The 23,284-nt window shown below is 42.7% G+C and overlaps 1 protein-coding gene across 5 annotated transcripts in view; it reads left to right on the top strand.

The window, feature by feature from the left end:
- Positions 1 to 23,284, top strand: part of LOC115114194 (CMP-N-acetylneuraminate-beta-1,4-galactoside alpha-2,3-sialyltransferase-like) — a 101,030-nt gene that overhangs the window by 34,489 nt on the left and 43,257 nt on the right. For 4 of the 5 annotated variants that reach the window (XM_065013312.1, XM_029642255.2, XM_029642254.2 and 1 more), the window contains 7 exons: positions 4,168 to 4,215; positions 6,320 to 6,362; positions 7,611 to 7,703; positions 13,780 to 13,874; positions 22,023 to 22,086; positions 22,164 to 22,259; positions 22,472 to 22,658. In XM_065013312.1, coding sequence (XP_064869384.1) covers positions 4,168 to 4,215; positions 6,320 to 6,362; positions 7,611 to 7,703; positions 13,780 to 13,874; positions 22,023 to 22,086; positions 22,164 to 22,259; positions 22,472 to 22,658 — 626 coding nt within the window. The remainder of the gene's footprint in view (positions 1 to 4,167; positions 4,216 to 6,319; positions 6,363 to 7,610; positions 7,704 to 13,779; positions 13,875 to 22,022; positions 22,087 to 22,163; positions 22,260 to 22,471; positions 22,659 to 23,284) is intronic. The other variant, XM_065013313.1, reaches the window with a different exon arrangement.

Here is a 23,284-nt window from a genome sequence, read left to right as displayed (position 1 = left end):
GAGGGTTTTCCCATTTGATTGTATTTTAAAAAATTGTAATCATTTTTCTGATCTTCCCTGTTTTCATTTTTCTCCACCTTTTGGTTTTCTCCCTGTCTTTAAGCTTGGTGTGGGCTTTTATTTTGTTTGCCTCTTCTTGGGCAAATTTAGTGGGTGCTCATGGTGGGTGTCTTTTTGGGTCCCAGTTGTTGCTAGTCAACTTTCAGAGGACATCCCTATGAGTGTCTTTCAGAACACCTTCTAGAACCCACTGTTAATTCCGTCTTCTGTTTGAGCGACAGTGTTTGGTTTCTTGCTGGGGGACGTAACGGTAAGCAACTTCAGTGTAGGTTTGGTCTTGTCTTTTGGGTTATTGTCCTGCTGAAATTCATCTACCGGTGTCTGGTGGAAACAGACAACCAGGTTTTCCTCTAGGATTTGCCTGTGCTAAGGTCCATTCAGATTATTATTTTTTTCCTGGAAAAACTCCCCAGTACTTACCCATAGCGTGTTTAGGAAACAAAGTGAATTGTTTTGCCTTTTTTTTTTGCAATATTACTTTAGTGCTTTTTTCACATAGGATGCCTGTTTTTGAATATTTTTATACTGTACGTGCTTTCTTCTCACTATTTCAATTAGGTTATAATTGTGGAGTAACTACAATGTTGATCCATTCTGTTTTCTCCTCTCAGTCATTAAACTCTAAAGTCCGCATGGGCCTCATGGTGAAATCTCTGAGCAGTTTCCTTCCTCTCTGGCAACTTAGTTAGGAAGGTTGCCTGTATCTTTGTAGTGACGGGGTGATTGATACAGTATCCAAAGTGTTGAAATTCACCGCTCGACTGAGGGACCAGTGGGATACAGAGATGTAGTTATTCAAAAATCATTATTATTGCACGGAGTGAGTCCATGCAGCTTACTATGTGACTTGTTAAGCAAATGTTTTACTCCCGAACCTATTTAGGCTTGCATAACAAAGAAGTTTAATACTTTTTGACTCAAGACATTTCAGGCTTTCCATTTTTTAAAATGAATTTGCACAAAAAAACAACAACAAAAAGCATTCCACTTTGACATTATGGGGTATTGTGTTTAGGTCAGTGACAAAAAAAAATCTACATTTGAATCAATTTTAAATTCAGGCGGTAACACAACAAAATGTGGAAAAAGTCAAGGGGTGTGTATAGTTTCTGTTGGCACTGTATAAAGGGAATCGGGGATTCGTAACGTTTGAATGGATTGTTTTTGACCGATGCATGGTTAATTTGGTTTAGTGTCTGCGCACCAGTGAATCGTTACATCCCTAGTATGGCCATTTTTTGTGCACTTAAATACTAGGCTAGTACCAAACAAAACCCAGGGTTTGCCGGCCTAGAATAGCCATGCCTCCTGCTTTGCTTTAATGATCAAACAGAATACAATTCATGACTCCTGTCTCATTGTTCAGCAGAGGTCTGTTGGTTGTGCTTAATCATCAGCAGTTGGATAAAAGAACACGACAGCTGTCCTCTGCTTATTTTGATAGAGGAATATTTTGTTGCTCGTGAAGACATGGGATGGTTCTGTTTGAACCTGATTCTCGGTATGCAAGAGTTCGCCATATTTATCTCTTTGAAATATAAATTAAAAAGACTAATCTGTAAGGGGAAGTGGAAAGGAAACGTGGACCTGTTGCCAACTGCTAAAGATAACAAACCCTCATAAACAGGGCAGGGGGATTCAAAGGTCAGGGTGGGTCCGCAGTTAATTCAATTAAGTTAAACAGTTTTACACGCCCTGATAGGCAATGGTTACATTTATACGCCCTCCGCAATGGGCCAGTCCAACCTGCCTGAAAATCACATGGACTTTAGGAGTAGTCTCCTCTGTCTTGAGAATATTTTGTAGGGCAAAAAAACTATGTTCACTTTGAGCCCAAGCTGTGTGTGGCTGTGTCTCTGTTCATTTGTTTTCTATCCGTCTCTGTGCTTGTTTATCTGCTCTGTCTCCCAGGCCTACTCTTCCTTTTCCTGTCGAGCCCTCTTGGTCTCAGTTGCTCCAACAGCTCACCGGCAATGGCACGAGTGAGCTGCCATTCTGGCTCCTCTGATGTCCTCTAACCCATTTTGTTTGCAGAGATTGATTCGGAACCCACTATCATATTCCAGTCTAAAGGTCAAAGCACCACAGGTAGAGGCGCTAGCCCTCTTTCACTGGGTGACAGTGGGAAAGTGGTGCAATCGGGATGCTTAGGGACTCACGTTGGAACATCAACTTTCTGCTAACACTACATCAAAAGCCTTGCGTTTTATCCTCTCCTTATGTCTTTCTGAAGAGAATGTGCTCATTCACTCTTTACTGTGGTCTTTGCTTGTACTGTTCAGAAACTACAATAACAAACACTAAAATAACCGGAAAGGTGCATTTCATACACACACACACACTACCGTTCAAAACTTTGGGGTCACATAGAAATGTCCTTGTTTTGAAATAATTTTTTGGGGTCAATTTTTTAAATAACATCAAATTGATCAGAAATACAGTGTAGACATTGATAATGTTGTAAATGACTGTTGTAGCTAGAAACGGCTGATTTAATGGAATATCTTCCTACATAGGCCCATTATCAGCAACCATCACTCCTGTGTTGCAATGACATGTTGTGTTTAGCTAATCCAAGTTTATCATTTTAAAAGGCTAATTGATCATTAGAAAACCCTTTTGCAATTATGTGCTGATTAAAGAAACAATAAAACAGGCCTTCTTTAGACTAGTTGAGTATCTGGAGCATCAGCATTTGTGGGTTTGATTTACAGGCTCAAAATGGCCAGAAACAAAGACCTTTCTTCTGAAATTCGTCAGTCTATTCTTGTTCTGAGAAATGAAGGCTATTCCATGCGAGAAATTGCCCAGAAACTGAAGATCTTATACAGCGCTTTGTACTACCGTAATTGCTGGACTATTAAGCGCACCTGAATATACACTGCACCCAGTGAATTATTAAAAAATATGTATTTTGTACATAAATAAGCCGCACATGTCTATAAGCCGCAGGTGCGTACCGGTACATTGAAACAAATTAGCTTTACACAGCCTTTAAACGAAACACTGCTTGTAACAAAAATAAATCGGCTTTAACGAAACACGGCTTGTAACAAAAATTAAAACCGTAGCCTACCAAGAAAGTCATTGGTCATTATCTTCCTCCTCCTGTGCACTGAAACCACTGAAGTCATCTCCTTCGGTGTTGGAGTTGAATAGCCTCAGAATTGCTTCATCCGATATTGGACCGTTTTCAATGTCGCTCTCGTCACTTTCATCCGGAGGCAAATACCCCGCTGAGCTCATGCTGCCCCTTCAACACGCAGCAATCCAGCCTTTCGAAACCCGTTGATGATAGTGGATTTTTTGACAATGCTCCACGCTGTCAGGACCCACTGGCAGACTTGACCATAAGATGCTCTTCGCCCGCGGCCCGTTTTAGTGAAGGATTTCTCCCCACTTGTCATCCAAGCCTCCCACTGAACAAGGAGCGCCACCTTAAATGCACGATTTACACTGATGTCGAGTGGCTGCAAATACTTTGGGCCATCTGCTTTTCTTCCCTCTGAAAGGTTTGTTGTCTTTTTGCACTGAGTCAGTTCCTCACGCTGCTGTTTCCAACGTCTTATCATCGACTCATTAAGGCCAAGCTCCCATGCAGCTCTATTTCCTTTTCCAACAGCCAGATCGATCGCCTTCAACTTGAAAGCTGCATCATATGCATTTCTCCGTGTCTTTGCCATGATGAGGGTGACAAAATTACTACCGTAATCAGAATGATGGGAAGTTTGAGCGCGCTTGATTTACGTCACATTATGTGACGGTGCTCAGTTTTTTGGCGGCATGAATCTTGTGAAAGCGGGAAAAATCCATAAATTAGCCGCGTCATTGTATAACCCGCGAGGTTCAAAGCGTGGGAATAAAGTAGCGGCTTATAGTCCGGAAATTACGGTACTCCCTTCACAGAACAGCGCAAACTGTGCTTTTCTTTAAAAAACAAGGACATTTATTTCTAAGTGACCCCAAACGTTTGAACGGTTGTGTATATATAAAAACTTTGGGTTCTAATGTGACTAACCTCTCCCCCTCCTTCCTTCTTGGCTGCGGACACTGTTTGCCATGGTAACCCCCACCGACTGGGTCTATCTTGACCCTCTTGTGTTTCAGAGTTGGAAGCGGAAATTTCTCTCACCGTGGGACGAATAGTAGGCTCAGGTACAAACCTTTCCCCCCTTTCCTCTCACCCCTTTTCAACAATACACCTCCAAGTGCCTCCTGAAAAGCATATTATACCTCAGCGGCCGTGTTTGGGGGTTCCTCATCTCTTAAAAGTTCACGCTCCTTTTGTTTTGTGCCAATCGAGCTTCTCTGCAGTCGACATCATCCCAATTAGAAAGTAAAATGCTTACATGGAACATGTCGTGGTATTGAAAGGCAAGCAGGAGAAGATGAAACGATCAGTAAATCTGGTCTTTGATAGACGGTATTACAGAACAGTTTCAACAATTGTAGAACAGTTTTTCATTTGATAGTCACTGCTCATCATTATTGGACTGTGTCGCCTCCCAACATCGTGCATGGCCAGACTCCCTGCAGGGCTCTGTGTCGCTGCCCACTGTTTTTACAAAGGCCCCACACTTGGCACCCTTTTCCCTGGAAAGGGCTACTGGACATGCTCCTAAACCGTTTTTTGAAAGGCGCCCTATTGAGATGGGATGGCGAGCGAGAAATTTGTTTTACAGGCAAATGTGGCACCATCTCTCTCCAACTTTTTGAACCCAGTCAACAACCATGCATACCCTAGACATTGGATGGACCCCAGACACGAGTGAGTGGGGGAGTTTCAGCCTGCCTGATCCGAAAAGAGCACAACTGTGAACTGCACGTAGACTCCTCTCGACTTTGACCACATATCCCCAAACCCAATGTGGATGGAGTAAATAAAGCATAGCTCAATTATTCATGTCGCTTGTATTAAATGTGATTCAACAGCGCCCTCTGTTGTTGATCACCAGGAGAGTACCTCTGGATCAGTCATGGAAAAGGGGCATAAAGGTTAGGCGGCAACACAGAGTCTGAAAGCATCAGCTTGGTGGTTTCAGTGGCTAAGGTTTGTGCTGTACAGGCAGGGTCCTGCTGCTTTCTCCGCTCAGCTCAGGCTACAACATGCTTCCTTCCACCGACACACACTCATAGCCGCTGCATTAAAACCCATGCCCCCATCCACCCGTTTCTCTCTCTCTCTCTCTCTCTCTCTCTCTCTCTCTCTCTCTTCTCTTTCTCTTTCTCTTCTCTAGCATCCCCCTGAAAGTGTAGCACAACCACAGGAGTGGTGAGAACTGCTTCCCTTTCACCCTTTTCTCCCCAATTGCTAATTGTATTGTTTTGATGAGGTGTCATTTATGTAACAGGCATGTTTTGAAATGGCTGTCTTTTCATGTTTTTTGCATCACATATATAGCCTATAGTATTTACTGGCTTCATCGGAAGATGCTGTTCAGTTGTGAGTAATGGTAAAGATATGGATAATTGCGGAACTTTTAGAGCTTCACTAGTAACGTACTCTAAGTCTTTGCTGTATTTTACAGAGACATGGCAAAATGTCAATACTTCAGTAGCAGTTGGTTCCAGAGACCTGGGGCATTCTGTAGACCTAACGGTTTGACAGAATGACATCTAAACTAAGTCAGCATGCCTCGTAGTAGATTGCCGTCATGCCGAGTCACGTCCAGGTCACAATGCTGGATACATGTGTACACAAACGGACTGAAGTGGAATTCAAATAACTGTCTTGTGGAATTAATTTCCATGTTGAAGGACACACTATGACTAAGCTGTTAACAGTTTTCTCTTGTCTCAGGGGAAAACAGCAGGTAGATCTTTTTAAAGGCACATTTGGCTTGTGCTTCTTTCCCCCGCTCTACTGCAAAAGCCTAACCACCAACTACGCTTGAAACGGCACCTGTGGACCCGACCCCACACGCTTCTCCTCCATAGGTGAACCACAACTGCTGTTTTAACTTGTCATTTGGACTTGAACCTCGGCGGGAATGTTTTTGGCTGGCTTTCCTTAACACCCCCCGCTTGTTTGACCGGCCGCAAAAAAAACACTCTCTAACCCTAATGCTTTCAACCAAGTGTTTTGCTTTTCTTTTCTTTTTTCTTTATGAAAATGCACAGGCTGTTTACTTGGCGAGAGATGTACAACTACATTCAACATGAGGATGGATGATCACTCTGTCTCCCGTGTATGGGACGAGTCCTAGTTCACAAGCCGTTTTGACTCCTGTTTGTTAATTTCAGTTATCTCTTTTTCTAGTGTATGATAAGCAGGGCTTTCTGCTGAAGCTGGATGGACAGTTGTAAGTAAAACAATTTTTTGGTAAAGTACAATTTTATCATTTTAAACCAATAGGGTTTGGTTACTCATCTCCAATTGATTGTTGTAGTTGGTTGTCCGAGGCTATTGTTTTTAAAGGAATGGACTTGGCTATAACCAAGACGTCTCCACTCATAAGAATGAGCTACATTCAGTTTGAACAAAAATAAATCAGAAACTGAACTGGAGATGGTATCCTGAATATTAGTTGTATTCTTAGATCGACTCTGGTTCTTAGATTACACGTAGCCCAATAGCTGTAATCATTGGGATTATTAAACAAATGTGACATTGAATTTGTGATTTATTAATCTCACATCCATCAATCCATTCAAATAAACATTCATTGGGATTCTTTTGCCCAATTTGACACCAAGCAGGTGTGCTGGGTTGAATTGTAATGGCCATATGAATCTCTATATGGCTAATGAGTGTAAAGGTTTGTTTGTGGGTTAAATGGAGGTGTTGGTTCTGGCTTATATGCAAACTTGAGTAATTTTATTTTTTTGGCGTGAGAGCTCAGCTATGTTTGTGTGTGTGTTGCACTCCCACTGTAAACTTTCATAGGAGGCCCCAGTCCCTCGTCCCCTAGCGCACAGGCCATGTTCTCATCATCACGCCGGCCTCTGAGGGCATATCTGCCCTCACCATATATTCACACTATAAGCACAACTTCAGGAGAAGGGTTATGCTGGTTCTTATCTGGGGCTGCTAATACAACTGCCTACAGCAGTGGTCACCAATTTTGATCACTCCCTCTGACTTAGCAAAGATAGCACGTCAGCAAGAGACCCCAGTCCACTCCAGCTACAGCCTGTCCATCCACGCCCCTCTCCCCTGCCATACCCTCCCATCTTATCAACACTGACTTGGTGTGTGACAGATAGGCCTCCCATAACGCTGGGACCTCCCTCCTTTCCCCCTGTTTATTTGAACTAGTCTCATGCCATATAGCAGGTAATTAATGAGTATGATCGCAGTGAGGATGAGATACAAGGGGCTGGTTTGAACTTGAGCTTCTTAGTCTCTACTTTACCTTTTTTAAATCGGACAGGAACAGCATAGGACGGGCTTAAGGGGGCATATCAAACTGTTTTTAGTTCTATCTTCTAGGGAGATCTTTGTCTAAATTGGATTATGTGTAGAAGTGCAAACACTGCTTGTTATCATGTCACGTTGTTCTCAGTCTCATCTAATCCCCTTTATCCTCCCCTCTTGGCGCCACTTACAGGCCAGCGGAGTTGGCGTACAAGTATGGCAACCTCAGCGAAGGAGTTTGCAAGCCGGGCTACGCAGCGGCCAAGATGACCGCCATCTATCCAAAGTGAGCAAAACTCCTTCTGTTCTCGCTTCAGGGATTGATTAGTCATTGGGTGCATCTCAAGAGTCTTAAGAGGCTTCCTCTCCTTGTCTCCACCCCTTTTGTACTTTGCACTGACTTGAAAACTTGGGGCGGCAGGTAACCTAGTGGTTAGAGCGTAGGGCCAGATCGAATCCCCGAGCTGGCAAGGTAAAAGTCTGTTGTTCTGCCTCCGAACAAGGCATTTAACCCACTGTTCCTAGGCCGTCAATGTAAATAAGAATTTGTTCTTAACTGACTTGCCTGGTTAAATAAAGCTTAAACTAAAAAAAAAAAAAAAAGGTTGTAAGATGAAGGCAAATTCACAGTAGGCATATGCCATAGTTCAGTGGAGATGGAAAGGCAGCCACTCTAGACTATTGAGACGCTCCCTGGAGACGTTATGTCATTACTCCAGCCCGCATGGCCTACGGGGAACGGCTCGTAACATAAAAGCCCCACATTTCCACACAATCTTTTAGTTTTCAGTCATGTTTCATTCATTCATTTCCTCACCACAAACTTCATACCATTTCCCCGTCAGCCCTCTGAACACAAAAGCATCTCTGTTGGGACAGCGTAACCCCCCCATCCTCTCCCCATTTGAAATGGTCACCAGCGGTGCCTCAGAGGCTTATTGTCGGAGGGGCACCGACTTCCTGTCCAGGAGGGCATGACTCATCACTTCCTCCTTCAAACACAATCCACGGAACACTTGACGGCCCTCCGTGATGTCACTGGGCCTTTGATGCCATCCCTCCACCCTTCTCTCCAGCCATAGGTCATTATTCCATGAGGCCTCATCAGCTATGGCCAATAGAGGAACATTTTCCACATAGCAGAAGATTTTCCCAAGGCATTTTACTCAGCTGCTCCTAAACGTGGAAGATGGGGACTCCATCTTAACATACGATGAGGTTGTGTTGAAGTGTAGTCTGTGAAAAGATGGCTAATAGTGTCTCGTATTGATTGCTCATATTCGCTTAGACCAGCAATGACTGTGACAGCTTTATTAAACATATCCTGATATTTCTTTTATTCTGTGTGTTATACTTTTTGAACAGAAAAGACTGGCATTTTTTGTGTAGATAATAGATTTTCGTACGGAAACCAAAAGGGGCCGTTGAGGCGTTACACAAATAGGCTTATGATTATTATGAGAGAAAAGGGCTTACTTGGAAGAGCTACGTTGGGGCTCTGCTAAATTAGAGCAGTCGTTAAAAAAGCCCCCTGGTTTCCAGGGAACTGCCCTCCCAACTAGGAGGCTGTGTGTTAACGATGTCTCCCAACCACTTCCTCTAATCAGCCACACGTTTTCAGATCAAAGTTCCCTACAACAGAGAGCACCTGCTTGGGACTGCATTGATTACTACCACGTTCACTTCAGTCACACACAGTTCAATTAGCACTATTAATGGCTTAGAGTGACAAAGTTGGGTGTATCTGTTAGATGTCCTCGAGTTTGAGGTTTGTCATGTGTGATTGGGGAAAGCAAAACGTGATTGGTCGTACATGACATGTACAAACACAGATGCCAAACCGCTTGACTTTTCCCCCAAAAAATGGTTACAGCCTGAATTTAAAATGGGTTAAATATTTTTTCTCATCCGTCTACACAGAATACCACACATTTTTTCACATTCACACCCGTGATTCAATACACCTTTGGCAGCGATTGCAGCTGTGAGTCTTTCTGGGCATGTCTCTTAGAGCTTTGCACACCTGGATTGTTTAATATTAGAACATTATTCTTTTGAAAATTCGTGCTTTGTCAAGTTGGTTATTGATCATTGCTAGACAATTGTTTTCAAGTCTTCCTATAGATTTCCAAGACAATTTAAGTTTAAACTTTAACTTAGCCACTCAGTAACATTCAATGTGGTCTTGATGAGCAACTCTAGTGTATATTTGGCCTTGTTTTAAGTTATTGTTCTGCTGAAAGGCAAATTCATTTCCCAGTGGAAAGCAAACTCCATTCTGTTTATTTTTTATCTCTCTAGTCCTTAACGATTACAAGCATACCCATACCATGATGCAGCCACCACTATGCTTGAAACTATGGAGTGTGTTACTCAGTAATGTGTTGTATTGGATTTGCCCCAAACAATTTTTTTGTCCTGAATACAAAGTGTCAGTGACACAAAATCTTAATTTAATCCATTTTAAATTCAGGCTGTTACACAAAAACATGTTAACAAAATCAAGGGGTGTGAATACTTTCTAAAGGCACTGTATGTCTGTAAACGGCTACCTCTTGGCCACTTTTCCATGTCAGGCCACTCTCATAGAGGAGTGGCAACCCCAGCTCTGTTATCCAGATCTGAATCCCATCTTTGGTTTCTCATGGCCAAATTGGATAATAATGCATGTAAAGATGTAGCCAGCATTTTATTTTTGGTAAATTACATTTAGGCATAAATTAATTTAGTCTGTAGTAAAAACAACTGATGGTTATTTACTTGGCCAGATCCCTTAACCTCCTGAATTTGAGGTCCCTCCCCTAATCATCTCCATCCTCCATGTTTGTCCTCTTCCAAAAGGCCCTGCCCAGTGGAATCCAATTTATTTTCAACGCTTTCCCTCCCCTCACGCCAAACTGTTTGTATTGGAGCTCTAAATCAAGTGTTGGCGGTGAACTTGGGCGGCGCGGTTATGAAAATATGGCCCCCAGTGAGAGGAAATGAGCACAATGTGCCTGGGCCTCCTGTTTTGGGAGCACTCTCTCTTTAAGACAAGCAAACTATCCACTGTCTGTCCATCCATAGGCTAGGATACTCTTGACAGTCCAAGTTATTTAATGCCCGGCTCGGCCCCTGAAGCCACACGTTAATGAGTCGGGGTTTGTTTTGGCAAGGGTCTTTGCCCGTCTGTTTCTGTCAGGTGATGTGTGGAGAGAGAGCCAGACAGGACTGTTTACTCTTTCTTTCTTGGTGCATCAAGTGCAATTAAGGAGTTTGGAGTGGCTCCTCTTGTAAACCGTGTTTGCTCATTTGAGTTCAGACATGATTAGTAGGATGTGAAGTTTGCTGACCTGATAGCGGAATCGGATTCCTTTGGTGTTAGTAGCCATCTTGACTGGGTGCACTGTGGGCAGCCGTAACTAGTTGTTGGTTAAGACAACCCGTGGATGTAGACGCAGCCCCCCTGGGGGTTAGCCTAGTGAAGCCAGCCTGAGTTCCTCCTCTAGATGTTGTTGTGGTTTGCGTCCCAGGCCTGTGTGAGTTGTAGAGAAAGTCTTGTTGCTGTCAGTGTAAACACCACGGGGACCTCGCTGTGTAATCACAGCGAACTAGTAGTCTCACACACTAACACTCGCTCTCACATTGGTCCTCTATGGTGTGTAGGTTTTCATAGGATGCAAAAAGATTTTTCCTTGTAAGTACTTAAAATGGGCTTACAATATAGTATAGCATGTCATGTTTATCCATACACATTTTTATGACTAGAATCACTTAAATCTAATCTGATGACTTTTCTACCACAACCACATTTTTCAAAAGAGCTACTAATCATACAAAGAATTTCTCCACAAGAATCACTTATGACATATAAACTGTCCTAGAACCTAATACCCTTGTTTAAACCCCAATCTGCGAGCGTGTTGTGAGTACCTTAAGTGCGAGCTGTAAAAGCGGAGCGTTGGAGGCGCAGGCTTGTTAAACGAGGACCCTGGTGCTCTCCCCAGCGAGACAGCGGGTCATAAAAACAGACATCCATCGTCCGGCCACACTTCCAGAAGCAGCACGAGGCCTGACCAGGGGAAGTGGCTCTTTTTTTATTTGAGAGGAGTGCTTTATCAAATAGTGGTTGGCGTAGGAGAACTTTGTTCGTGCGCCGGCTGTTTCTGCAAACATTACCAATCAACACTGCCTACTTTAATTTCCTCAACATCCCTTCCCAAATCGTCTGGGACAGATAAACACTGACATCAATACATCGTCAGGACATGTATACCCAGACTGTGTCAAGAATGGTTTCGGCCTTTCCTGGGAAGAAACATTGTCGATAAGAGTACATGTAGCAGACTTGTTCTCTATTTTCCTCTCTTCCTTGAGTCAACCGTTTTGCACCCTGTGTGAACGGGATGGGTTCGGTGAATGGGGGGAGTGGAAAAGTGGGATGACGCGGTTAGATTGATGAGTGGAACAAGCGTCTCCTCTTACGGCCCAGTGTCTTTAACTCCTGGCGAGGAATTAACACCAGAGCCCCAGGGTCACGGTAGAGTTAAGTGGGGGCCATGGGCTTCTTTGGGTGGAAGAAACGCTTTTAGAAAGAAACTGTCAGCTTCTATGTTAGTGTCCAGAGAGACATCAGGGTTGTGCACCCCCAGACCCACGTACTCTGCTTGATAACTCACTCACCTGTGTATTTGGTTATCAGGTAAACTCTGTTGCTCATTGGCAAGTCTCAATTCAACTTGATGAACACCGCAATCGATCTATGGTGATTCTCTCACTAAATATCTGGCGCAGGGAAGGGCTCGCTGTTGAACTCTGCATCTAGAAATGAGAGGACATCGCAACACAGTATGCATATTTTGGTTAAATTGAGTCATGCTGGACTTCTCATGAGTTGACAGACAAACTGTTTTACACGTTTTATATTATTTGACTTATATTAAATGCAGTCTCAAATGGCCGCCTGCCCTTTTTAATAGCCGTGCACACGTTTCAGCAAATAAACACGTTTTCAAATAAACGCTGGGTATAAAATAATTATTTACGAGGTTACAATGAACACAGCTCTGATATTCCCACGGTCATGTGCATTAAACATGTATTTTTTATTCTGTCATTGTTGCTAGCTGTTGCGTCCCGTCCCTAATCTTTTTTTTTTCTCGGGCTCTCCATGGTGCTGACGCGCAAAATCAGGTGTGTATGATAGTCTGCAGCCTAGTCTGCACGTCTGATCTGTGATGGATTTGTTGTTATAATGTTTATACAGGTTATATGGGGTCACAGTGTGGTAGTCTTTTCAACATTTTATTGAACAGAAGCTGTGTGCATCATTAGCGGGACGCCGGTGAAATTGGAGGGCACGCAGTTCAAATAAATAATCGTAATATTAAACATTCAAGAACACACACGTGTCTTATATCATTTAAAAGCTTAAATTCCTGTTAATCTAACTGCTTTGTCAGATTTCAAAGAGGCTTTACCGCAAAAACATACCATGCGTTTGTCTGAGGACAGCGCCCCCACATCAACATATTTTTTTTAACCAGCACAGGCTTAACAAAATTACAAATAGCGATTTTAAATAAATCACTTACTTTTGAAGATCTTCCTCTGTTTGCAATCCCAAGGGTCCCAGCTACAACATGAATGGTCGTTTTGTTAGATAAAATCCTTTATATCCCAAAAAGTCAGTTTAATTGGCGCCATCGATTTCTGTAATCCGCTCGTTCAACATGCAGACAAAGGAGTCCAAAAAGCTACCGCTAAACTTCATCCAACCAAGTCAAACAAAGTTTCTATCCAATCCTCAGGTACTCTAAAATGTAAATAAACTATCATGTTTAATACGGAAAGTAGTATGTTCAATAGGAAACTAAAATTAGTAGCCGAACGCCCTCCTCCGAGCGCTCTGAAAGACTGATATTGTATGGTCTCTTCACCAAAACTCCAAATACTTGTTTGTTTAAAATTTTTAAAAAAGAAGCCTGAAACCTCAAATAAAGACGGTTGACGTCTAGTGGAAGCCATAGGAATTGCATTCTGGCAGACATATTTACATAGAAACCCATTATAAGAGCCTGGGAGCTAAAACAAATAAATAATACATCTTCGGATTTCCGCCTGCCATGTCAATTCTGTTATAGTCTCAGACATTATTTTCAGTGTTTTCTAGCCAATGCTACCAATGCATATCCTGGCTTCTGGGCCTGAGTAACAGGCGCTAGACCCTATCCCTAAGAAGTTTTAGGTAAATCGACGCTTGGCTCAAATAGGAGCCCGTCTCTAATAAGTGCTGTTTTTCTTCAACGATTTAAATTGCCAGGCTATTTATTGAAGTTTTACAGTAATCCCTCCTTCTCTTCTTTCTACTGTTCTTCTCACAGGTTCATGAAGCCAGCTCCCATGTTTCTCGACCGGAACTTCAAGCGGCTGGCCAAAGTCCGCAATTACTTGCCTCCATTTGGATTCAAAACACAAGGTAAGACAAATTGTGCGTCTAGCATTAGACAGATTTGATTATTCCATGTATCTCATTGATGGCAATGGGTGTGTCATTAACTTGTCATGGTGGTTTTGGAACTGTGTATAGATGATGATTTGGGCTTGATAGGTAAGCTAAAGAGAAGAGGGTGCCAGAGCTCTACCATCCTTATCACCACGGGCCAGTTAGTGCATCTTCACGCTTTGTGATAGAGCTGGCAGAACATCCCCCCTGGCCTACTTGGGTTGATCTCACGCTTCTCCTGTCATGCTCTCTGATGGTTACACACACTGCCACTGACTGTGCCATTGCCTGGGTTGGGGCGAAGGGTAGAGGGTGAGAATGGGATGCTTGGATATTACAGGACGTTTCATGCTACATCTAGACAGTGAGACAACACTTCAGTTTCTCTGAACTTCTTCAAACTTCTATGGCTTTTTCTTCAACACCCATCTTTCCTCAATTGTGACGCAGTAGGGCTGGCACAATAACCAACTGTTATGGATGAAGAACGTCATTAAAATACAATTAGATTAAAATAAAAAATGATATCGAACAGCTGACTGAATGATCAAAATGCAGGAGCAGCACACATATAAATAGAGTGAATAGAACAGGCTTGGAACCTCTAACCCTGGCAATTTGACTGGCATACTCATGGGTACAATCCCAATGTCTGGCTGGTATTGTGATGTAGTAATTTCCATGGAAATGTAGAATGCTCATTCAAATGACGTTAACGGATGTGGCTCATGCAATGGAATGTACTTTTTTGTAATGTGAGTTGAATCAACAAATCATAGCACATATTTGACTTCCTAATTTGCTCATAGGTTGAACATATACAGGTTAAGACAACGTCGTCACAAATCTGAGACCAGCGCCGTTGCTAACTTGCATAGCCGGTCCCATCGTTGAAAAGAGTTATGGGATATTAGAATCCCGTTGTCTCAACATAGCTTTGCTTCTATGGGTACACTCGTAATGGCTGCCAGTCCACCCATTATGCCATCATTGACTTGAATGGGGACTCCTGTTTTATTTATTAATTCATTTTTTTTGTCAGATTTTATTTTATAAACATTACAAACGACAACAATTACATCACACCTGCCCAGACCCGCTAGCACACACCTCCATCACCAACGCCCGCATCACTTTCCGCCACATGGTCTGAAACTGCACCATTTTATTACTCTCCTTAGCCCACGCACTTTTAAAATGTAAATAATGAATCCTTAGATTTATCCATTGTTATTGATGGCGGATTAATTTCCGCAGTTTTAGTATTAAAAAAAACTTTTGAGAAGAGAATTGTGAAATCCATCGGGTATCTCACTACACACCCTATGCCATGTCTTGAAATATGCAGACAGACGGTTTAAAAGTAGGTTTACATTGTAGTATTTCTGACAGCCAACTTTCTAGTGCCGCCTTCCGGACTTAATAGCATTCCCAGAAAGCAAAATTCCACCTATCCACATCTCAATACGGGTTTAGGTAGCTCACTGACGGGTCCGTCAACAATCTATGCATTTTACGAATCAAACATGAGCACATCATGCGATCGGAATTGGGAAGATAAGATGGAGCATGATTTCAGGCTACTCTATCATTCAATTTCCAACACTTAGGAGCGAAGTGCATGTAAAGGTACACTGAATGTTACCTTTGTGCTCTGGCAAGAGCTCTCTACCCCACACTCGCATGCTGGTTTTCAAAGGCAAATGCGCTACACCTGGTTTCTGTTTTCTCCACGGTTTGTGACTGCAGTGGGGTTTCCCTTTTAGCTGTATTCATGTGGAGAGGTGATACGTGTGGACCTTGAATAGAACTCCACAAAGGATTCCAAATTAGGAGCAAAAAAATAGAAACCTTGAAAATAAAAGTTTATTTGTACTTTTTTTTGCGGCCAAGCAGCCTTGTTTGCTAGACTTAGAAACACAGGGGAAACCTCCATCCTTCATGTGGTTTCTGGCCTCTCCATCATACTATAAGCAAGCATGGGGGGGCCGTTTTTTCACACAGACCTTTTTGACATCTGGACCTATATATAGGTATAAGCTTTTGGATTGCCTAAACCAGGTATTCCCAAACTGGGGGGTACGCACAATGATTCACATGTAAAATATATTTTTTATCACATTTTCTAACAGTTCATTTATATATTTTTCTCTCTCACCTGAGTAGCCTCGTTTCACTGCCAAAAATCAAATTTAACCATCTAGTGTTTAGCGAAATAACAACACAATGTCAAATACAGGTAGCCTAGTCAAATAATTAACATCCAATCACATTAACCATTACTCCCACGCGGGAATTCCACTAAACGTAGCTGCTGCTCATGTTGGTATCTGTACTGATGGCGCAAAAGCCATGACAGGGTGACATAGTGGAGTGGTAACGCAGGTGCAAGCAGTTGCTCCCGACGCCACTTGGGTACACTGCAGTATCCACCAAGAGGCTCTTGCTACCAAGGGAATGCCTGACAGCTTGAAAGACATTTTGGACACTACAGTGAAAATGGTTAACTTTGTTAGAACAAGGCCCCTGAACTCTTGTCTATTTTCTGCACGATGCAATGATATGAGCAGTGACCATGTAATGCTTTTACCACCTACAGAAGTGCGCTGGTTATCAAAGGGCAAAGTATTAACACATATTTTTGAATTGGGAGACGAGCTTAAAGTTTTCTTTACTGACCATTTTCACTTGTCTGACTGCTTGCATGATGACGAGTTTCTCACACGACTGGCCTATCTGGGTGATGTTTTTTCTCAGCTGAATGATCTGAATCAAAATTGAGGCTATGATTAAGAAGTTGGAGCTCTTCTCTGTCTGCGTTAAGAAGGACAACACACAGGTCTTTCCATCATTGTATGATGTTTTTGTGTGCAAATGAACTCAAGCTTAAGGACAATGTCAAATGTGATATAGCGAAGCACCTGAGTTTGGTGTGCAATTATGCAGGTACTTTCCTGAAAAGGATGACACAAGCAAACAACTGGATTTGTTATCTCTTTCATGCCCTGCCTCCAGTCCACTTATCGATATCTGAACAAAAGAGCCTCAATGAAATTGTAACAAGCGGTTCTGTGGAAATGTAATCAGAAGCCACTGCCAGATTTCTGGATTGGGCTGCGCTCAGAGTATCCTGCTGTGGAAAATCGCACTGGTAAGACACTGATGCCCTTTGCAACCACATACCTATGTGAGAGTGGCCTTCACTAGCATAAACTAAATACAGGCACAGACTGTTTGTGGAAAATGATTTAGACTGACTCTCTCCAACCCAACATTGCGGAGTTAACCTACCGGTCAAAAGTTTAAGAACACCTACTCATTGAATGTTTTTTCTTTATTTTTACTATATTCTACATTGTATAATAATAGTGAAGACATCAAAACTATGATATAACACATATGGAATCATGTAGTAACCAAAAAAGTGTTAAACAAATCAGAATATTTTTGAGGTTCTTCAAATAGCCACCCTTTGCCTTGATGACAGCTTTGCACACTCTTGGCATTCTCTCAACCAGCTTCATTAGGTAGTCACCTGGAATGCATTTTAATTAGCAGGTGTGCCTTAGAATTTTAAGTACATATCATGGCAAGAACAGCTCAAATAAGCAAAGAGAAACAGTGCATCATTACTTTAAGACATGAAGGTCAGTCATTGCGGAAAATGTCAAAAACTTTGAAAGTTTCTTCAAGTGCTGTCGCAAAAACCATCAAGCGCTATGATGAAACTGGCTCTCATGAGGACCGCCACAGGAATGGAAGACCCAAAGTTACCTCTGCTGCAGAGGATAAGTTCATTAGAGTTACCAGGCTCAGAAATTGCAGCCCAAATAAATGCTTCAGATTTCAAGTAACAGACATGTCTCAACATCAACAGTTCAGAGGAGACTGTGTGAATCAGGCCTTTGTGATCGAATTGCTGCAACGAAACCACTACTAAAGGACACCAATAAGAAGAAGAGAATTGCTTGAGTCAAGAAACACGAGAAATTGACATTAGACCGGTGGAAATGCGTCCTTTGGTCTGGAGTCCAAATGGAGATTTTTCTGAGACGTGGTGTGGGTGAACGCATGATCTCTGCATGTTTATTTTCCACCGTAAAGCATGGAGGAGGTGGTGCTATGTTGTGGGGGTGCTTTGCTGGTGACACTGTGATTTATTTAGAATTCAAGACACACTTAACCAGCATGGCTACCACAGCATTCTGCAGCGATACGCCATCCCATCTGGTTTGCCCTTAGTGGGACTGCTTTGCTGGTGACACTGTGATTTTATTTAGAATTCAAGACACACTTAACCAGCATGGCTATCACAGCATTCTGCAAAGATACGCCATCCCATCTGGTTTGTGCTTAGTGGGACTATCATTTGGACAATGACCAAACACACCTCCAGGCTGTGTAAGGGCTATTTTACCAAGGAGAGGGATGGAGTGCTGCATCAGATGGCCTGGCCTCCACAATCCCCGACCTCAACCAAATTGAGATGGTTTGGCATGAGTCGGACCGCAAAGTGAAGGAAAAGCAGCCAGCAAGTGCTCAGTATATGTGTGAATTCCTTCAAGACTGTTGGAAAAGCATTCCAGATGAAGCTGGTTGAGAGAATGCAGGGCGTGTGCAACGCTGTCAAGGCAAAGGGTAAAGCTTTTAAAAAATCTCAAATACAACATATTTTGATTTGTTTAACACTTTTTTGCTTACTACATGTGTTATTTCATTGTTTTGATGTCTTCACTATTATTCTACAATGTAGAAGTAAAAATAAAGAGAAACCATTGAATGAGTAGGTGTTCTAAAACTTTTGACCGGTAGTGTATGTGCATCCTTTCAAGCACACCCTTCTCATTAACCTGTGGTAAGTTACTCAACATTTTCGATGAACAAATAAGGTTTTATATGTAAGATGATAAACTAAAGAGCAAAATTATTGATTTTTTTTTATTTGTGCCCTGGTCCTGTAAGAGCTCTTTGTCTCTTCCCATGAGCCGGGTTGTGACAAACTCCCACTCATTCTATTGTTTAATAAATGTATCAGATAGTGTGTCTGCGTCTGGCAGGCTTACAATGGTGGCAAAAAAAAAACATTTGAGAGTGTGCTGACCCTGGTGCTAGAGGGGGTACGCAGCTGGAGGTTGAATGTTTAAAGGGGTACGGGACTATAAGTTTGGAAACCACTGGCGTAGACCAACTGAGCAGACCATAATGTTCTCTTTAAAAGACACCTAGAATAGATACAGTGGGGCAAAAAAGTATTTAGTCAGCCACCAATTGTGCAAGTTCTCCCACTTAAAAAGATGAGGCCTGTAATTTTCATCATAGGTACACTTCAATGACATACAAAATGAGAAAAAATCATCCAGAAAATCACATTGTAGGATTTTTTATGAATTTATTTGCAAATGATGGTGGAAAATAAGTATTTGGTTAATAACAAAAGTTTATCTCAATACTGTGTTATATACCCTTTGTTGGCAATGACAGAGGTCAAACGTTTTCTGTATGTCTTCACAAGGTTTTCACACACTGTTGCTGGTATTTTGGACCATTCCTCCTTGCAGATCTCCTCTAGAGCAGTGATGTTTTGGGGCTGTTGCTGGGCAACACGGACTTTCAACTCCCTCCATAGATTTTCTATTGGGTTGAGATCTGGAGACTGGCTAGGCCACTCCAGGACCTTGAAATGCTTCTTACGAAGCCACTCTTTCGTTGCCCGGGCGGTGTGTTTGGGATCATTGTCATGCTGAAAGACCCAGCCACGTTTCATCTTCAATGCCCTTGCGGATGGAAGGAGGTTTTCACTCAAAATCTCACGATACATGGCCCCATTCATTCTTTCCTTTACACGGATCAGTCGTCCTGGTCCCTTTGCAGAAAAACAGCCCCAAAGCATGATGTTTCCACCCCGATGCTTCACAGTAGGTATGGTGTTCTTTGGATGCAACTCAGCATTCTTTGTCCTCCAAACACGATGAGTTGAGTTTTAACCAAAAAGTCATATTTTGGTTTCATCTGACCATATGACATTCTCACAATCTTCTTCTGGATCATCCAAATGCTCTCTAGCAAACTTCAGACGGGCCTGGACATGTACTGGCTTAAGCAGGGGGACACATCTGGCACTGCAGGATTTGAGTCCCTGGCGGCGTAGTGTGTTTGTTACTTTGGTCCCAGCTCTCTGCAGATCATTCACTAGGTCCCCCCGTGTGGTTCTGGGATTTTTGCTCACCGTTTTTGTGATCATTTTGACCCCACAGGGTGAGATCTTGCGTGGAGCCCCAGATCGAGGGAGATTATCAGTGGTCTTGTATGTCTTCCATTTCCTAATAATTGCTCCCACAGTTGATTTCTTCAAACCAAGCAGTCTACCCAGCCTGTTGCAGGTCTATAATTTTGTTTCTGGTGTCCTTTGACAGCTCTTTGGTCTTGGCTATAGTGGAGTTTGGAGTGTGACTGTTTGAGGTTGTGGACAGGTGTCTTTTATACTGATAACAAGTTCAAACAGGTGCCATTTAATACAGGTAACGAGTGGAGGACAGAGGAGCCTCTTAAAGAAGAAGTTACAGGTCTGTGAGAACCAGAAATCTTGCTTCTTTGTAGGTGACCAAGTACTTATTTTCCACCATAATTTGCAAATAAATCAATTTAAAATCCTACAATGTGATTTTTCTGGATTTTTTTTTCTCATTTTGTCTGTCATAATTGAAGTGTACCTATGATGAAAATTACAGGCCTCATCTTTTTAAGTGGGATAACTTGCACAATTGGTGGCTGACTAAATACTTTTTTGCCCCACTGTAGCTATATTATAAAGTTTAGATATGTCTGGCCTGGGTGCAGTTATGCTCTTTGGAAATCCCTAATGATTCAATAAGCATTGTATGTTTGCATGTATTTCTTCATGTTCGACTGACCAGTCTCACTTGTCTCCCTTTACCTTGTGTAAGCAGCACTCTGTAGCAGAACGTTGAGATCATGTTCAGTGACACCTCCAACCCCTCCTCCACATTTCAGCTGAAGATTTTCCTCGCCAGAAAAGTGTACTTCAAGACGACGGCCATTTATCTGAGCTGCCGCCTAGACATACTTGGCTGAAGTGTTTATCCTGGGTGCTCATAACAATTAGCGCAATGTCTCTCTTCGAGAAACCTGTCCCAAATTTTTTTTGGGGGGGGGTTGATTTCACCCTATTGAGTCGGGTGTGGTCTGGTCCTCTGTTTATGCTGACCGGGGTGATGCTTGATGCCAGACTTCGACGCCGCGTCCAAACAATGGGCCACTGCTCATTTTGTGCTGTTTAATCACAAGGCTCGTTAGAGGGGATAAAGCTGTAGGCCTACTTACATTACTCTTGCAAGAAGCAAATGAGACGCCTACATGGGGTTGTGGTTGAGCCTAATGACATTTCATATCAGTTGTTTAACAAATAGATCCAGCACGCAACTGAAATGTGATTATACAAGCGAGTGATTCATTTGGATATTACCTTGTTGGATAAATTGGACACACAACCTAGATATAAATCCCGATCTATGGTAGACCTATGACTAATATGAGGAGGAAAAAGTCAAGAGGTGCTAGTGGGCTGTGTGGGGGTGGGGGAGCGAAGACAAATGTGTCTTAAACACCAGAGTCATGACTCCGCCAGAATACCCTCTGGAACATGGCAGGAATGCACGCTATGGCTAAACATCCCCATATCTCACACCACCAGACCCAGCTCCGCGTCCACACTGAGAGAGCCCTAGCATAGCACACTTCAACCGGGAGAATGTGCTTGTTTGAAAACGGCATTCCTCACTGAGTGGTTTTATGGGCAGCGTTTCACCCGGATTCATCCTTCCTGAAAGGGCTGATGGTTTTCCAATGTTACTGTCCCCGGGCCTGTGGCTTATCCTTATCTGTAATTTTAATAAACGGTTAGGAACATTTTCTCCTCCAGACCTTCTCCCAAGGACCACCTAGCTTGCTACATTGTTTTCTGGGCGTTGAAGTCCTCGACAGTTTGTTATTAAAGAAGAGCTATTAATCCTTTTCATGAGGGGTTTTGTGTGTGACCTAGCAACAACAATGAACTGTAGTTGATATCTAAACTGTCTTTTTCTCTCCCGTTTAATTTTGCAGAAAGAATCATAGACAGTATTCTAACTGCAACAAAGAACTATGGCTTGGGTGAAGTCCTTGACAGGTAATTGCCATAGGAATGAAGTAGCGCACTCACTTGCACACACAGTTTTTAACCCCTCAGATGTTCTTCTCTTCCAGTCTTGGTTGTAAAAGATGCATTATTGTGGGCAATGGTGGTATCCTGGCCAACAAGTCTTTGGGCTCGCGCATAGATGATTACGACATTGTGGTGAGGTGAGTCTACTTCCAATGGAAGGGCAACATGATGCCAGTTAAGAGGGTAAAGATGATAGTTCTGCTGAATGTCAGTTCCTCCTTTTGAACTCTGACACAGGGTAGACTTTAATGGACTTGGTGTTAGTTTCGTAACCTGGGTGCCAGCCGCAGATTGTTGTGATGTCAACACACAATGTATTCACCCCATAGCATTTCTTCTCTAACCGCAGGTTGAACGAGGCTCCTGTGACTGGTTTCGGCAAGGACGTGGGCACCAAGACCACCATGCGCATCACCTACCCTGAGGGGGCCATTCAGAAGCCTGAGCGCTACGAAAAGGACTCGCTATTCGTCTTCTCCGCCTTCAAACCGCTGGACTTCAAGTGGCTCAGACAAATGGTCTTCAAAGAGAAACTGGTGAGGCATACCTCAAGGCTGACTGTTACTTTTTTTTAATATACATTTGGTAGTTTTTGATAGTTTGAGTGCTTTCTGTGGCACCACGTGACCAGTGGTGTTTTAGAAAAGCCATTATGGTCATAGACACTATACGGCATCTTCTGTTGCAGTCATTTGCTCGTCTTGTGACATTTACTAGATGTGGATATTATGGGTTCTCACAATACTTTCCCATTTCCTTCCTGATTACGAAAAATAGGGTTTAAATTGTGCTTGATTGAGAAACCAATCTGAGCAAATGTTCTCTCCACTTTTCATTCTGCCCTGGTGAGAAATAAAACACGATTTTCCCATTTAAGGACCTTTGTCCTTTCTTTTGACGAGCCACTGACTGCCATGCTTGAGTGACAGCCTACGAATTGGCCTCTTAATCCGAGGGTCTGGCTGACTGAATGAGCTTTTCCTTATCTCTGCCAGGGAGGACGGCAGACAATCCTGTATCACTTGCACAAGCACTCTCGTCAGTCTGCAGTTACTCTACCACAGTCAGGGTAGGGTATGCTACATTCAAAGATATTCGCAGTCTCTCCAGATAGAGAAAAAAATTGTCTGCTGTTGAACTTGCCGGTTGAGCATTCAATTTT

Source organism: Oncorhynchus nerka, linkage group LG9b (assembly GCF_034236695.1).
Source record: "Oncorhynchus nerka isolate Pitt River linkage group LG9b, Oner_Uvic_2.0, whole genome shotgun sequence".
In the NCBI taxonomy this organism is placed as follows: domain Eukaryota; kingdom Metazoa; phylum Chordata; class Actinopteri; order Salmoniformes; family Salmonidae; genus Oncorhynchus; species Oncorhynchus nerka.
The sequence above is the reverse complement of the archived record's forward strand: the minus strand, read 5'-3'. Positions and strand labels throughout refer to the sequence as shown.